The sequence below is a fragment of the Sylvia atricapilla genome, chromosome 3 (assembly GCF_009819655.1).
Source record: "Sylvia atricapilla isolate bSylAtr1 chromosome 3, bSylAtr1.pri, whole genome shotgun sequence".
NCBI classification, from domain to species: domain Eukaryota; kingdom Metazoa; phylum Chordata; class Aves; order Passeriformes; family Sylviidae; genus Sylvia; species Sylvia atricapilla.
In genome coordinates this window covers 77,097,001-77,113,726 of record NC_089142.1, presented here as the reverse complement: position 1 = coordinate 77,113,726, position 16,726 = coordinate 77,097,001, and the positions used below count along the sequence as shown (strand labels likewise).

General features: G+C 39.6%; 1 protein-coding gene across 1 annotated transcript in view; it reads left to right on the top strand.

The window, feature by feature from the left end:
- The window catches only part of MAP3K4 (mitogen-activated protein kinase kinase kinase 4), a 65,067-nt gene extending 49,110 nt beyond the window's left edge, over positions 1-15,957 (top strand). Inside the window, exons 19-27 of the mRNA XM_066315854.1 lie at positions 117-197; positions 1,685-1,876; positions 2,517-2,587; positions 5,089-5,205; positions 6,610-6,769; positions 13,302-13,424; positions 13,968-14,074; positions 14,281-14,460; positions 15,406-15,957. Of these exons, the coding sequence (XP_066171951.1) occupies positions 117-197; positions 1,685-1,876; positions 2,517-2,587; positions 5,089-5,205; positions 6,610-6,769; positions 13,302-13,424; positions 13,968-14,074; positions 14,281-14,460; positions 15,406-15,426 (1,052 nt within the window). The 3' untranslated portion in view covers positions 15,427-15,957. The remainder of the gene's footprint in view (positions 1-116; positions 198-1,684; positions 1,877-2,516; positions 2,588-5,088; positions 5,206-6,609; positions 6,770-13,301; positions 13,425-13,967; positions 14,075-14,280; positions 14,461-15,405) is intronic.
- Positions 15,958-16,726: the final 769 nt, after the last annotated feature.

Genomic DNA, 16,726 nt, shown 5'->3' with positions numbered 1-16,726 from the left:
ATGTTACTGTACATATGTTACTAATACAGGGTGTATTAGTCCTATATGTAAGACCTCAGCTTCTGCTGAAAATAGTGGCATAATCCTTCATATTGCTCACACTGTTACTTCTCTAGAGCCATTGTATCCGAAAGGAGACTCCAGTGGTTCCTCCCGGCGGAGTTGGGAGCTCAGAACGTTGATCAACCAGACCAAAGGTAGGTGTTCAGGAGTCACTGTAATGTAATGTCTGTTAGACCAGTGCTGGAAAGGTTGGACTTTATTGTGGTTTGTGAAGAGGTTTTCACAGCTTTATACATAGGGAGGAGAAAAAAAAAAAAACTGATTGTAGGTGTAGGATATTGCTAACAGAATCACAAGGTGTACTTTTTGAGGTAGAAGTAATTAAACTTTTATAAAGTTAATTATTTTCAGCTTCTGAAAGGTACTTCCAGTGTTCTACAAAATTGAGTTAATTTGTTGCTATATAGAAATTGCAGAAGTTTGCTGTTACTATTCAGTGTCCAATTATGACAGTAGGAAGTGCTTTCTCACTTCCCAAGATCTCTCCCCAGGGTGGGATTTTCTTATTTTGGGTGTCTAATAGTGTGTGATCCCACACTGTTTTCTAAATTTAAGGCTATTGTGGGGCCCCTTCCTCTGTGTCGTACATGATTTTCATGGAACCAAAAGTAAGTTGATTACTTCAGACACTCCTGTATGGATTGATACATAAAGGTTGTTTACATCTATTGTGGCAAACATGAGTGTGAGGGTAGAACCTCATGAAACATGAGAAAAACATTTCTGTCACATTGGAAACTGGTCTCCTTATGTCTCTTACACAGAACACAGGAAGAATTACAAATTCTTATTTTGAAATCTAGAGGTCGGAACATAAATATTGAAGGAATTTGAGTTTGTTGACATGAAAAAAGAATGAGGGAAAACTCGACAATTTGTAGAAGATTGCTGTAATGGGAACTGGTTTTACTGTCCACTGTGAATAAGACAAAGATTTTGGTTTAAAACTACAGCAAGGCATATTTAGTGTAGAGGAAGTCGTATTAATTATGGGTAGGGGAGTAGAATATATAGTTGGGGAGTATCACCTCCATCCTTTGGAGATGGCCAAGAACAGGTTAGGCTACTGGTGTCAACAGTGACAGGTGTACAATGTTTGTGCTTTGCTAGGAGGGGGCGAACTAACACTGCCCTGAGATCACTTTGGTCTCATTCACTAGGATGCTGTTTCTTGTTAAGACTTGAGCGCTGCAGTTTCTAATATCTCTAAGTCTTTGAAATGACAGATGCCATGGGTCTTTCAAGAAACCTCTCGTATTTCTGAAGAACAAAACCTTACCTGTCCTTCTTTCCTTAATGCTTTTATGACCCTAACATATTTCTGCTATCAGTGGTTAGTTACAGGTTAAATGCAAACAACAGTGTTGCATTTCATTAAAGTCATTTCCTTGAATCAAGTAAGAGATGATTAGGAAAGTACCACTGTTCTCATTTTACCTTAGTTCCATACATGATTCATAAGTAATAGTTGCATATGTGATCGTTAAAATGTCTTATTCTTTTCCTGCATCTTGCTTAGACTCACAAAATAGTTTTCTTTTAACTCTGGTTACTTCGTGTGATATCAAAATATAACGGTGAATATTTCTCAGTCAAGGAAGTCATTTATCACTTTTTTTAGACACTGCTTCTAAGCAAGCCCCGATGGAAGCTGTTCAAAAGTCTGTTCAGTTGTTTGAAGAAAGGAGATACAGAGAGATGAGAAGGAAGAACATCATTGGCCAAGTTTGTGACACACCAAAATCTTATGATAATGTCATGCACGTAGGTTTGAGAAAAGTGACTTTCAAGTGGCAGAGAGGAAACAAAATTGGTATGATCTTTATATTTTTCATTTATCTAGCTAAAATACCAAACTTAATATTTGTGAAGGAAATCAAAGACTGCCTTTAAATATTTTCAGTCTCTGCATAGGTATTGTCAGCTTTTCTGAAATCAAAATGTTAAAATACAAAATACTGTTGTGGCTAGGATTTTCTTAATGTAGAAGGTCACTAAAGTTTTCATTGATCAAGTAACAGGAAACGAGAAGGATTTGGTTAGGATGATTAATTAGATATGACCTTGTGTTTATGATAAGTGTTTAACCTTAAAAAATGTTCAAGTTCTACATTTGGAAGAACTAGATATATAAATGAAAATTAGGTGGAACTCTGGGATTTAATTCACCAATCTTACTGTTTTCTCCGTATGATCGTATTTTACTCTCTGGTTTGGGATTTGGGGGAGAAGTCTTTGTTCTTGAGAAGTTTTCTTTCAGGTCAGATGATTAATGTTTTGACTTTTATTCAGCTTGAATTCAGGGCTATGAACATGGTATTGTTAAGTTAAAAGCTACTTGCAGTTTTAATTTAAAAGAAAGATGAAAAGCAGTGATGTTTCCTCATTGCAGTTGATATACCTGTTGCTTGTTGAAGGTAGTGTACTGAGTTTTCCTTTCTCTATCTTGGCAGGTGAAGGCCAGTATGGGAAGGTCTATACCTGTATCAGTGTTGACACTGGAGAGCTGATGGCTATGAAGGAAGTGAGTACTGTGACTACAAGAATCACTGCTGCCCTTGTTTTATTTCTAAACCAAATGTGCGTGACATAGGATCCATTGAGGGTTTCTGCACACTTCTGTTAGCTATCAGGGAAAAAGGATGGGAAGACAAATTGTTTCTTCCTGTAGCTATAGCTGCTGTAAGCACTTTTTCCTCAAGTTGCTTTTCAGTATATAACTTTGAATTTAAATGTATGTAAAATGGATAATGTGGTTTTTTGCTGATCTCATAGGATGATAGTGAATTTAAATGAATGCTTAATATATGTGAACTTTCATTAAGAGATTTTAAATAATTTTGAAAGATTAATGAATACTGTACACAAATTTGTATTTTACTTTGCACTGTTTCCTCTCACAGTAAGTTTTATTACTTTTTTCTTCATTCCTTAGAGCAAAAGATAGGAAGTGTGACATCAGATGTTTTTCAGCTTCTCCCATAGTGTGAGCTAGGTTGAGTCACAAAACTGCTGACTAACTTGGTAGGTAGAGAAAATCTAGTTTTCAGGATAGAAGTAAGTAAAGCTGTGTAGGCGTAGAGATCTGTTTCCCCTACAGCACTTTGTGGTTGTTTTTCTTTTAAATGATTGTTTAGTTTTAATGCATTGCTGCATCTTCAGACAACTGCAAGCATTAACTGTTCACAGCAGTTACTGTGACAGCCATTGGATGTGGCAGAGGTTACATTTGATGAGCCAGTTTTTACACACAGACACACACAATATGTATGTGATCTCTGAAGTATAGAAAAGCAAGATGGAGCTTGTGTTTATCTTCTTGTACCACACTCAGTCACTGACCAATACCAACACTTAAGATTTTGTGCTGTTATGTTTGTTTGTTTGTTTTTTTTTTTTCTCCTGGTGAAATAACATTTTCCCCCCCATCAGCCGCACTCTGTTTCTGTAGTTCAAAGTTGCTTTCTAGATGCAAGTGCTGTTTACACATCAGCATGTGTGTGCTCTTTAGAAGAACCTGAAGTAAGCTCATAAATAGATCTTGTTTGACAGATATTTGTTTCACTAGGCTTGAATGAAAATTGTTTGCAACTTCCAAATAAAAGACTTACCTGGATTTCTTTAAGAATAACTTGAGAGAAGATAGATTTATTGATTTTTTTTTAACAGTTAAGAATGCTGAATTTCCCTGCCCTTGCACCAATATTTCTTCACACTGTATTACCTCAACCACAGTGTTATTAAAAAGACTTCAAATTACAGTGGACAAGCTTTACTACAAATGCATAGTATTGCAGCTATGCATTAGGGAATGTAAAAAATTGAATATAATTTGTCACTTTTTTTTAATCTTCATATGTTTAATTTTACCACTGCTTGAGTACAAACTAGCAACTGAAGGCAATATACATGCATCTCTTTCTTTAGCAGTTGTCCTGCAGTCAAATAATGAAGCTTCTGTTTTCTATCAATACAGGAAAGTGAATGAAATCTTGTGATTTCAATGAGGATTCATTGGGCAAGCTTTGGTCCATTTCCCTGCACTTTTTGTCATCCCATTCACTTTTATTGTTTTCATTTGGTTTTGGAATTTTTTCTTTCTTTTTTTTTAAGTTTCATTTCTTCAATTTCTTCTCTCTTTATTTGCATTTCTTCCCTGATTTCAGGATATGAATTGCAATAATTTTGGCAAGTTTTGGTCCTTTTCACTGCCCTTCATTTCATTTTAGTCCATTTGGTAGAAATCACTCCATTTTCAAGTTTTTTTTTCACTTGCACTGTCTTTGAATGTATCTCCTTTCCGGAGAGTGTTTGTTAGACTTTGTTCTCTGATTTCAAGATTTAATTCCTTTTCCTGAAAGAAAGGTAAAAGTAGCATCTTCCATAACTTGCTATTCATCTTGCTTATCTTTGTTAAGAAGGAGACAAGATGGTTAGAAGCTTTAAATCAGTTTTTCCTCTTTTAATAGTCCATCACGGCATATTGTAGGAGAAATAATGAAAACCTGTTTCTTTGATCAAAACCTTTGATTGTATTTGTTCCATGCCACACCTTTTCCTTGCAGCTGCCTCCTTCTCAGTGAATCAACCCCTCAATGAGATCTCTGTGACTCTCTGGTTATGAAGTACCTGGCAAAAACTCTTTGTTGAATGATAGCTCTCTCTGACATTGCTTTCAGATTCTCTTGTATTGTGTCTGTCTACCTCAGCTGAGCTAGAAGGCAAGCTCAGAATAGATATATATGTGCACATGAGTGTATTGGCACATTTAAGTAACATCATTTTGCTCTTACGAAGTTTGTAAGTCATCATAGTTGTAGGTAATTTTCCAGAAATAGCTTAGTGTGATTTGTTTCAGTTCGGAGATGGAGGGGGGTATTTTGGGGCTTTTTGTGTGATGGTGCTATTTAACAACAGCAAAAACAAAAGCTTTTTGTTGTGTTTGAGTTTAGGGTGGGTTGTTTGCTTTTTTTGTTCTTTATTAGTTTAAAATACATTTTTCATTATTTTGTTGCTTTCTTGCAGATAAGATTTCAACCGAATGATCACAAAACCATCAAAGAAACAGCTGATGAACTGAAGATTTTTGAAGGCATCAAACATCCTAATCTGGTTCGTTATTTTGGTGTGGAGCTCCACAGGGTAAGAAAACAAATTATTTGGGCTATTTTATAAGGCAAAGAGAAAATTTTAAGAAGGTTTGCAGTATTGGAGGTTTTTACATGAGAACATTCTAGTTAATGTTGTCTGATTATCTCTGTGAATAGCAGTGTGTCTTTTTTCCTCTGGGTATTGGGGTCTCTGAAACTTAGTTTGGAGAGACTTTTCAGAACTGGTCTATAAACAGAGAAGGCTTAAAATAAGTGAACAGAGAGAGTAATGCTAGAGCTATTCTATGCTGCTTCTCTGTTGAACTGGTTGAAAAAGAAGTTATATCATAAATGGAATGGTAACTTCTGTATTTAGATAAAGGCTAGACAGGCTAAAACCTGTCTCTGTTAGCAGCAAAGTTTGTACTTGTATCATGTTGATTCCTGAAAAAATCTTGTGCTGGCATTTAAATCTTGATGCCAGACAAGTATTGGAATTTGGCTGGCACCACTTAAGAGGGAAAAAGCGAGTTTTCTTGTTTGAGTAGCAGAACTAATGAAATGTATTTTTCTGTGGAGTTGGATTCCAAAATCGTGTGCTGATACCCAGCTTTCTATTAATCTCTGCTTTCCACATGCTCTTCCCACTTGTGAGTCTCAAGTCCTGATGTCTTGCTGGAAAGTGTGGCTTGGATTTGACTATTTGCTCAATATGTTTTGGTGACCCATTGCCGGTTTAGAAGGGGACGTAGGCTGCTTTCTGCAGTTCTTTATTTGGACACACAAATTTGGGTGTCTGTGCCACTGGGTCATTGGTTTCTCAGACTTGTTTCTAAGAGCTTGGTGTCTTTGCCATCTTTTTTATATTAATTCAGTCTGAAATCAGCTGGGCTTGGAGACAGAGTGGGAGCAGAAACTTAATTTTTCCTTCAAGTGAGTTAAGAGTTGGCGTGCTTGTTCAAGCCACAGCAAAGAGCAAAAAATTGGTCCATTCCAAGTAATCCACACATGAAACTGCAGGAACTGAGACAGAGAGATGGGATAAAAAACAAACTCCAAACATCATTTTGTCACCCTTTTTTTTCCCCCTTCTCTAAATATGGAAAGAATCTCTATAAATTTCTATGTAATGCACCTGCGCAAGGTTTCCAAAGTGTCTTTTGGTTGATGCCAAAGCACTGTATTTTTGTACCACCAAAAAGTATCTACAAATGATGCAGATAGGCAGGTAGCAGAGTTTCCATAGCTGTGCAATAGAATATGTTAGGTTGCAGCATGCTAGGGAGAATAGAGTTCTGAAGAGATGATTCATTAGATATTTCATGGTAGGTGATACTTTATTACATGATATTTTCATTATTCATGAACAATGAAGGATGTAAGGAAAACTATCTTAATTCAGTGTTTAAAATATAAACATTATACCAAATTAAATCTGGTTTGGTTCCCAAAACAGGAAGAAATGTATATCTTCATGGAGTACTGTGATGAGGGCACTCTGGAGGAGGTATCAAAACTGGGCCTTCAGGAGCATGTCATTAGGCTGTACTCAAAGCAGATCACCATTGCTATCAATGTACTACATGAACATGGTATTGTTCATCGAGACATTAAAGGTAATGTTAACCAAAAAGGTAATGTTGTTGTTTCAATGTGGTAGACAAGAACAAGGGAAGGATGGGGAGATGTATTTGCATATTTAGTGTGCATTACCTATGCAGCTGTTCTTTGTATAAAGCCTTCCACTAGCTTTTCAGTTTACAAGTTACTGGCTAGTTTCATGGTTTTTCTTTCAAGTGTAGATTGTAAAAAACATTCACAATTGTCATTTCAAACTCATAATTTTTGCCCATGGTTTGTATAGTTTTTTTAGAGTTGGTTAAGATTATTGGGGATTTATCTAAACTCAGTTATTAGTCCTTGCAATTCTAGTACTAACATACTGAGTTATGTAATGCTGTTTTCCTTCTTGTCTGTGCAAATAAGTGGTGTTTTCTGGAGCTGACAGGCAGTGTACAGTGCTAGAGTTGTGCATCAGAACTTTTCCTTGTGATTCCATTTTCCCAAAGAGTTTTGGAATTTCAGATGAATGGCTGATTAAACTTAGTAACAAAACTGTTGTTTAAAGAACCTAAGTGATTTTAGGATATCCCTTTATCTAGTGGGTTTTTTTTCCATACGTTTATCTTCTTGTGCCTGGCTGTCAGCATTTTCGTATGTAATTAGCAGACTGAAACTGAAATGCCAAAGGGGGTTGGGCTTGGCATTTAAGATACCCAGTGTCAGTCCTCATTTCAGGTTCATTTTTCTTTTTCTGCGCCTTCCAACAACATCCTCCATGTCTGGTTATCTTGGTTTTGTTAGTCTGGCATATTTGGCTCACCGATGGCAGGAAACTTAGGTGAAGGTAGGGGAAGCAATGCACACAATATGCCCTGTGAATGCTCATTTTGTGACAAGGCAGTGCAACCCAACGATGCTGGGTTTCTATGTCCCTCTTGCTCACAGGGTTTTGAATCACCGCAGCAGTGTAGGAGGTTCCCAGTTGCTCTTGGTCCTTTGGCCTCGTGCTTCTCATTTGGGAAAAGAACTATCTACGATCCAGAGGCCTTCCACCCAGGTAGGCCACTCTTGAGTCAGTTTTGGCTTTTTTTTTCCTAGAAAACACTTTCCCTCACTCCCATTCCCCAGCAATCCTACCTTTTCTGGTTCTCCTTCCTCACCAAAGGTTTCTCTCCAGTTGTGGATTTCCCTTTGTGCTTTTCACAATTCCCTCCTTGCCCTTTTCTTGATCATTTCTTGTCCAGGTTCTGCTTAGCTGGATTATGCTCTCCTGGAAGCTCGTTGTGATCAAAATCCAAGGCTGGCTGACAGGGATTTCCTTTGTGCTGCTCAATGTCCAATGTCATTGCTGATATCTGGATATGTTTCCAAATAGGTCTTCTGCTCTTCAGGGAAATGCATGGAGTGAGAAAAGCTCTTTAACAGAACCGTAATGTTGTGTTACCGAGAGCATTTCTGTCGCAACAGGTTCCTTACGTCAAATGTTGGAGTGTTTCTTGAGAGTAACAGAGGGTCACTGCAGGCACATCTGTGTATAGACCTTCCTGAAACTCCATGGCAGAATATAAAGACAGACCACAGAGGGTATTTTTATAAAGGTTGCCTGATGCATTGGAAGGCTTTTGCTCATTGACTTTTATGCCAGCATCTTTTATGCCAACTTTGCATCCCCAAGTTTTCAGGCTAACAGCAGTAAAGAACGCTCTAATTTTAATTTTGTCTCTTGTGTAGACTGGTACTCTTATTTTTCTGATAGGGAAGATTGACATTCAGACTGTTGAAACTGCCTTCCTATGAGAATCTCGTTGTCAGATCACACTAGATCTCTCATGGCCAGTTTGCTAAACATTACTGTGGATCTATTTCTTTTAGCAGCAGATAAACAATTCTTATAAAGATTGTTTATCTGTATCCTGCAAGATACCTGTACTTTTGGTGTCTGCAAGTACCTTGTGCTCAAAAATAGACTTTTGGTTAGTGGTGTCCCCTTGTGCCACTGCTGTCTTTCAGATACTATTATGGCATCCAGCTCTGTGTGGGTAAAAGACAAAGCAAGATGCAGCTGCCAAAAATATTTTTCAATGTGTGGTGGTGAGGGCAGACAGAGGGTTGTTTTGGCTGGTTTTTACATTAGGCTGCACTGCTTTTGCTTAGTCTGCATCATTGTGAAAAGCAGGTGGTGCTGGTCTGTAGCAGGAGATATTCTCCTGTGATACTCTCTTGATCTCAATTCTGAGTATTGAATTTTAATTCCTATGGCTAAACCCAGTTTCCTTGGTTAGAATTATTTCACTTTTTTTTAAGGAAACTGTTCTGTTTGGTGGTACAGAATGATGGAATGTTTAATGCTGGAGGGAACCTGTGGACATCTCTGAGCGCTCTGTCGTAAACAAGGCCAGCCTTAGTATCAGATCCAATGTCAGATTAGATCAGATTGCTCTGGACATTGTTGAGGTGAGATATACTTGTATCTCTAGGGATGGAGAGGCCTTGTTCCAATGACTGATCTATCCCCACTGTGAAAACCTTTTTTTCCTGATAGCTCCCTGGAATCTGCAAAGGTTGCTGTTGTGTCCATTGCTGCATGACCAGTTCACAGTGTGCCTTTGAGGGAAAAGTCTGTTTCCTCAGTCTTGGAGCATCCCTTCTTCAAGCTAAGCAAACCCATCTTGCAGCCTTTCCTTGTACACTGGGTGCACCAGCCCTCTGAAATTCTTGATGCCACTATCCTGGGTTTGCTCCAGTGTGTCATTCTCTCTTTTGTGCTGGAGAGTCTAAAAACACAGCACTCAAGGTGTGGTCTCACAAGTGGTGAATTGAGAGGAGTTAATGAGGCCATGCTTGGTGGGTTCTCTTCAGGAGAGAAGGGCATGTTCCTGAAGAGTGCTTGGATGAATATAGAAAATAAAAGGATTTTATCTGCAGCTTTAGTAAATCAGAGACCTGTGAACGAGATGCTCTATGCCAAAAACTCTTCATCAAACTGCTACTGTATTATTGTCTTCTTGTAACCTTGTTGTTAGCTCAAAACTTCTGCTATCCTGTCTTCCTGATGAGCACAAAGGAAGGAAGGTCATTCAGCAAGAGCTGGAAAACTGCGACAGGAGACAGTGGTCATGTGCTCTCTATGAGACTGAGAAAAAGAGTATGTGAAAGCTGATTTTTCTCATCAGGGTAGCAAAGGGTAGCATCTGGCCTGCTTGTTTCTTGAATGAGTTTGGATGCTGCACTGCTTAAGCACTGGCTGTGGAATGTCTGAGCTGCCTCTTTTTTTCTAGAATTGCAACATAGCTTTTAGTGGGGCTTTTTCTACTGCTCTGTTGGCTCACAGGACTTCCACCAAAACCTTTGGACTATCATGCTACTGCAGTTTCACTGTTCTTACTAAGGGACAGTCTTCTTATTTGGCAGATGTACAGGGCATGAAACTTGAGTTTAAATGCCTTAGGTTTTAGCTGCTCTAGCAGGAGTGTGGCTTTTGACAGTGGCTCTTCACAGTGTGCCCAGGAGGATCTGTGGTGTAACAGCAGGAGAGCTGGGTGTGCACAACTGGGGGACCTCGTGCCTCTGCCAAGTGCATCAAGTGATGGTGCTTCAGCCATTGCATGTGTAAGGGAAGAGAAGGAACAGATGGGGGCAGTCCCTTTCTGCCTTTGTACTCGTGGTCTTTGGTTTTATTTGCCTGTTAACCTTGCAGATATGTAGGAATTTCATTACACTCCCAGCAGTGTTAACTGTCAAAGGTAGAAAAGCACTGGGCATCTTCAAAGTACTGATCTCTTGCCTGCTCTTCTCACATGGGCCCTGCTGGATTCTGTGCAGGTTTTATTTATCCTTTCTAAAGACTCCTTTACAGTCTGGTCTTGGTTTCTGAACAAGCAGTTTACAAAACAGGCTCCAGTGATACCATGTCAGTTGGAAGGTGACAGGAAACTGTCTGCAACATGCGTCTTCAGGTGCTATCTCTGTCTTCTTGCTGAAACTTTGGTTCAGTGCTTTATTCCATTTGGCAGTTCCAAGTGCTTTCAGGAAAATGGTTCACAGGAGCTTTCATGGTAATACTTAGGCTGAGTTGTCATTATTTTTAATAAAAGGGACAAAGCGTAGTTTGAAAGGCCTTGGAAGAAAGTTTTGAACTGTATTAAACTAAACTATTCCAGTAACCTAAATTCCATCAGAAGAGATTGGTTGTACTTCAGCACTGCCAGGCTCCATCCACTGTAGTAGTTGGAAACACTTTCTACATTAGTAGTTGGAAGCCTTCTGTGAAATTTTGATGTTGCTTTCCTGAGGAATGGAAACATAGGTTTCCAGAACATCCTTGAAAAAGTGTTTGCTAGTGAGGACTCTTTTTTCCTAAGCTCTTTGTTTAGGCTTGAAAACAGTGGAGAAGCAGTTGACAGTTCAAAGGAAGAAGCAGCTGTCACTCTCCTAATGCACTGGCCATACTTAAGTGTCCCATCAACCAGCTGCCTTCTACTGCTTTGTGTCTTTCTGGATCCTTCATTCAAGAAGCTGAGAGATGTTCCATTACACACAGCTGTGATTGCAGGGTGACTCTGAACATAGGTCCCACTGATGGCAAACTGCAGAATCCAGTGAAAGAATTCTGGAGGATGTGCAAGCATTTGAATGACAGAAGTGAAAACTATTGCACACAATGTGGAGATGGAGTTGTATTCTCTGAATGTTAACTCTTTCAAGACTTGTAAAAGTCTACAGTAACTAAAGGTTGGAATTTAATTCTGTTAATGATTTTGCTCACCCGTTAATTGCAATTCTATGTAACACCTCTAGGACTAAATAGTTATGAACTACTGTCAAAGTAGTCAGAGAGTCCTTTGAGAAATGGGCAGGGTTTTGGCATCATTCACCTGTACTGCCTTTTTTTGACTTGAGCTTTTTGAGGATTCTTTGTATTCTTTATGAATATCTTGGGGATGCCCAACCAAGTGAATGAGAAAAAGCTGTTAACTAAGACTAACACAAAGGAGGGGCAGCCAAGAATTTCTGCACTGCTCAAGGTGGAACAAAAGTGAGAAACTTTGGAAGGTTCTATTGAGATGCGCCATTTTTGAATGACTCTTTTGTGTGACATGGGAAGAGGCTATGTGTAGTGAAATCCCCAATGTCTGCCTATTACTGGAGTAGGTGAGCAGTTTGTTTTGTGCATACTATCCATCTTTCCTAAAGAAAGATCACAGCTGAAGCTCTATTTCTGCCAGGTGATACTTGCAAACTACTTATGCTTTCACTGTGATACTTGCAGAGTCCAGAATGTGGCCTGACATAAGGAGCTCCTTCTGCTCTACCTGTATTCTGCTGCTGCCAAAATGAATATTTTGGCAGGATGTTGAATGAAAGAAAACCACGGGTTGTCAAAACCACTTGGTTTGTTTTGTTTTGTTGTGTTGAGCAACTGACTTCAAGACATTTGCAGATTCCCCTTGGAGATTTTTAACTGTGATAGGGAAGTTTGTTCTAGTGCAAGCTGCCAGTATAAGCGAGTTATTTTAATGGTAGTCCTCCTCCAAAAACGACCCTGGAAGTAAAAGTACAACAGGAGTAGACAATTGGTAGTATACTTAATAAAATGCTCTGAACCCTGTTTTGTAAGTCAGCTGTGACCATAGAGTTATTAAGGTTGGAAAAGACCTCCAAGATTGAGTCCAACCTTGGACAAATCACCACTGTCAGACAACTGAGTGCCATGCCCAGTTGTATCTTGAACACTTCTAGGGACAGTGATTCCACCACCTCCCTGGGCAGCCTGTTTCAATGCCTGACCACTCTCAGTGAAGACGTTTCTCCTCATGTCCAACCTGAACCTCCCCAGTGCAGCTTGAGTTCATTTCCTCTCATCCTGTCCCTGGCTGCCTGGGAGAAGAGGCAGACCCCACCTGGCTGCACTCTCCTTTCAGGAGTTGTAGGGAGCAATAAGGTCATCCCTGAGTCTCCTTTTCTCCAGGCTAAACACCCCCAGCTCCCTCAGCCACTCCTCACAGGACTTGTGCTCCAGACCCTTCCCCAGCTCTGCTGACCTTCTCTGGACACGCTCCAGGACCTCAGTGTCCTTCAGTGTCCTTCTTGCAGTGAGGGGCCCAGAGCTGGACACAGGACTTGAGGTGTGATGCTAGTGGGAGGGATTCAGCAATGGCCTCTGCCAGGAAGCTGTATTTTCAGAGTTTAATGCTCACAAGGAAAAGCACTGGAATTCCTGAAGGAGTCATTTCTTGTAATGAACTTGTATGGAAAGCTGTTTAATTTGCCCACCATACTGCTTTTTTTTTGTTTGGGGTTTTTTTTTTTTTGTTTGGGTTTTTTTTTTTTTTTGTTTGTTTTTTTTTTTGGGTTTTTTTTTGTTTTGTTTGAACACTTGTCAACTTCCGGTACACTTCATGTTAGCACAAACGCACCAGAACATCTTTGATGCTGTCATATTCCACACTTAATTCACAGGTAAAAGATCTAAGTGTGAATTCAGCTATTATCCTCTACAACTTCCAAGGCTATGTTGAGAAGCCCTTATTCCTCAATCCAGCTCTGATTTAAACAAATGTGTCTGCATTTCCTTGTGTTTCCTAGGAGCCAACATCTTTCTTACCTCATCTGGACTGATTAAACTAGGGGACTTTGGCTGCTCAGTGAAGTTGAAGAACAATACCCAGACAATGCCTGGAGAAGTGAACAGTACCTTGGGGACTGCAGGTAGGAAGAAGCTTGTGCTAGGCAGGTACTTGTCTAGTTGCCATAAAAGAAGATACCTCTGCCAGAAGTCTGGAGTAAAACCATGTGTTTCAGGGAAACTTGATTTTACCTTAGCTAGTTTTGTGCTTTACATCCAGAACGCAAAACAATCAGTGAATGATAATAATGTAAGTTAAAATTGTGTTTGTCTGTAACTATAGAGATGCATGTGTTTTCTAGGGTTGTATTTTTCTCTGCAGCCTTATGAAACAGTACTCTTCACTAAACAGCTGCTTAATCCATTTTCAGAAAATGGGAGTAACTGAAAGCATGTTCTGTAACAGCATTTTCAATATCACTTTTCAAACTGAGTTGTGCTGAAAACATGTCAAAGAACAAAAAAGCAGCAAATGGCAAAAACTTAGCAAGAAAACCTGAGTAGTAATTCATTGAGTACTTGAAAAAGTCCAATAATTTGAAAGAAATTTAGTTTATCCAGTTGGTCACTCGATGTATATTCCTTCTGCTGTATGAACTGATGGCATCATATATGTTGTTTCAAAGCATACATGGCTCCAGAAGTGATCACTAGAGCTAAAGGAGAAGGGCATGGACGTGCAGCAGACATCTGGAGCCTGGGCTGTGTTGTCATAGAGATGGTCACGGGCAAGGTAAGGATGTTTCACGTACTGATGAAATGCAAACTATTCTCAGCAGTTTTCTTGCAAATTCTGGTCCCATTCTCAGTACCTTGTCACACTTAAGTCTGCAATGACTGGGATGGTTTTTCATTTCCTGAAGCACAGAAAAACATGCTCTAGTGGGTAGCAAGTTACTCACTGAAGCTTGCACTTAGCAATGCTGTTACCCGTTGCAGAGGCCTTGGCATGAATATGAGCACAACTTCCAGATCATGTATAAAGTGGGGATGGGTCATAAACCTCCTATTCCTGACAAAGTGAGCCCAGAAGGGAAAGACTTCCTTTGCCACTGCCTGGAAAGTGACCCAAAGATGAGGTGGACGGCCAGCCAGCTTCTTGATCATCCTTTTGTCAAGGTTTGTCTGATGACTTTAGCTACAAAAACTGCAAACTGGGAATGGGCAACAGCTTTTAGTTGACTTCTTTGTTCTCAGTGATGCCGTAGGGGTTGGTACCATGGTGAGGGGCTGGTAGCAAGCTGATGCTGTCCAGGAAACATGGATTGGCAACTTTCCAGAAGCACACCTGTTGTTTTCAGCAAGCATGTGACTATAGGTTGTGGTGTACACCATGCAATAAACTTCCACTACTGTTTTGAAATGTACTATCTTTGTGTTAAAAAGACAAGTCAGGCTTTAACTCAGTGGTAGCTAATTGGATTGGAAGGGCTCTGCGGCAAAAACTTGAGCAAGTACAAATGCACAGGTTTTTAGAGATAAGGGCCCCCTCCATAAGAAGTGAAACCAGCACGTGCTTGAGAACTGTCCCATTTTTCTATGCAAAGGGCTGCTTTAAGTTCATACTTAAGGTTAAGGTCCTACTGAATGTTTTATCTGGCAGCTGCTCTAAAAGTCTGCAGTTCTTGCATGAACTACGGTGTGATGCTTTCCTTAAAAACAGGCAAATATTCACAGCTACCAATTGAGCTGTATTAGTAAGTCCTCTTTTGAAGAAGTGGGAGTGCAGTAGGTTTTTGCATTCTGTATCATTTTCCGGCATAGAGTTGATCACTTTGGTGTTCTGGTTCAGTAGCAGTGTGTTTGGGATCATCACCCATCCCTCATCAGTGCAGCTGTAGCAGATCTCATCCATCAGAGATGCACACTGCTTTAGGTACCTGAAGGATGCATGGTGACAGAGGAAATGTCAGCAGTGCTGTACAAACACCTGTAATGCATTACTGTGGAACAAGGGAGAGAAGAAAAACTTCTAAGATGTGAAGGTGCTAAAGAAGTTGATCCATTATCATCTTGCTGCAGGAGGGAGGTGGCTGAAGTATCTGCCTTTTGCTTCCTTCACAGGTTTGCACAGATGAAGAATGAAGTTACTAATCTCTGGCCTTTTCTATTCTGACAAGATTTGAATCACTACTGTATGTAATATTTACATAAAGACTGTGCTGAGAAACAGTATAAAAGTTGACCTTAACGAAGACTGCACAAGTGACCGTGTCACTTCCTCTGCTGCTCCTGTACATTTTACTCGGCACATGTTGCTCACGTGACGTGTCCCCAAGTTGGAAGAAGCTGCATGTTTCAGTGAAAGTGCCATTACTACTGTATATGGACCATACCCTTTTTGTTCCTTCTCCTGTTTCTCATTTGATTGAGAACTTGTATTGTTAATAGGTAGTATTTTTGAACTCTCTAGGTTCAGAAAAATGCTGTAGTGTTATCAGGCGTTATGGACCTTGTTTTTTAATCTGTTTGAGTGCACTGACTGTGAACTTTTACTGGGGTTTTTGTTTATTTGTTTTTGGCAAGCTTCGGATTTGTTATGCACAAGGCTGATTATTGAAATTTAAAAAAAAAAAAAAAAAAAAGGTTTTTCTCAATAAATGGTTTATTTTAGGAGATGTTGGTGAAGGGTTTTTCTTCCAAAAGTAAATGTGGGGCTCTGTCACATTTTAAACTTTTTTGCAACATTGGGGAAAGACTAAGCTAAGCTGACCTAACTGGAATAATATTGCAATCTTATATTGCAATAGTCAGTGTTGTCAAGTTTGAGTCGTGTGAGATGCTTCTTACACAAGAGATAAGAGAACTAGGTTCCCCCTTTCATTGCATTCTGAGAAAAGAGGGTGGTGGGCAGTTCCTGACAGTCTTTTATATAAGGGATAACTTCCTTCTTCAATGTGTGCACTGTGAACAGGGAGTGCTCTGCATGGCATTTTTGTCTTCTGGAAGAGAGCTGTACAAGGGAGCTGTACTGTACAGTTGATTGCGTTCCATTTTACAAAACCAAGAACCTACCGTTACCTTTTGAAAACTGACTTCTGATCCGCGGCTTTCATTTCCCCACCACACCCCAGTTGTCATCAGCCTCAGAAAAGGAAGAGAGATTAGAAGTGGTCAGCAATTAGAAGAAATAGCCTGCAATGCATGATCTAGTTGATTTTTTTTTTTAAGTTGCTATTACAAATAGGTGAGTTAAAACTGTTACTTGTAAACTTTAGAGCAAGTTTACATATTCCTGTTACAGGAATATTTTAGACTTAAAACAGGTAATTTAAAATTTGCTTTTAGTATCTGGTTTTATGTTCTAGTGTCTTGTCTCATCTTAATCCACAAATTAGTCACACGTGTGGAGTGAGCTGTCAGGGAGGTAGCACAAAATGTGGCA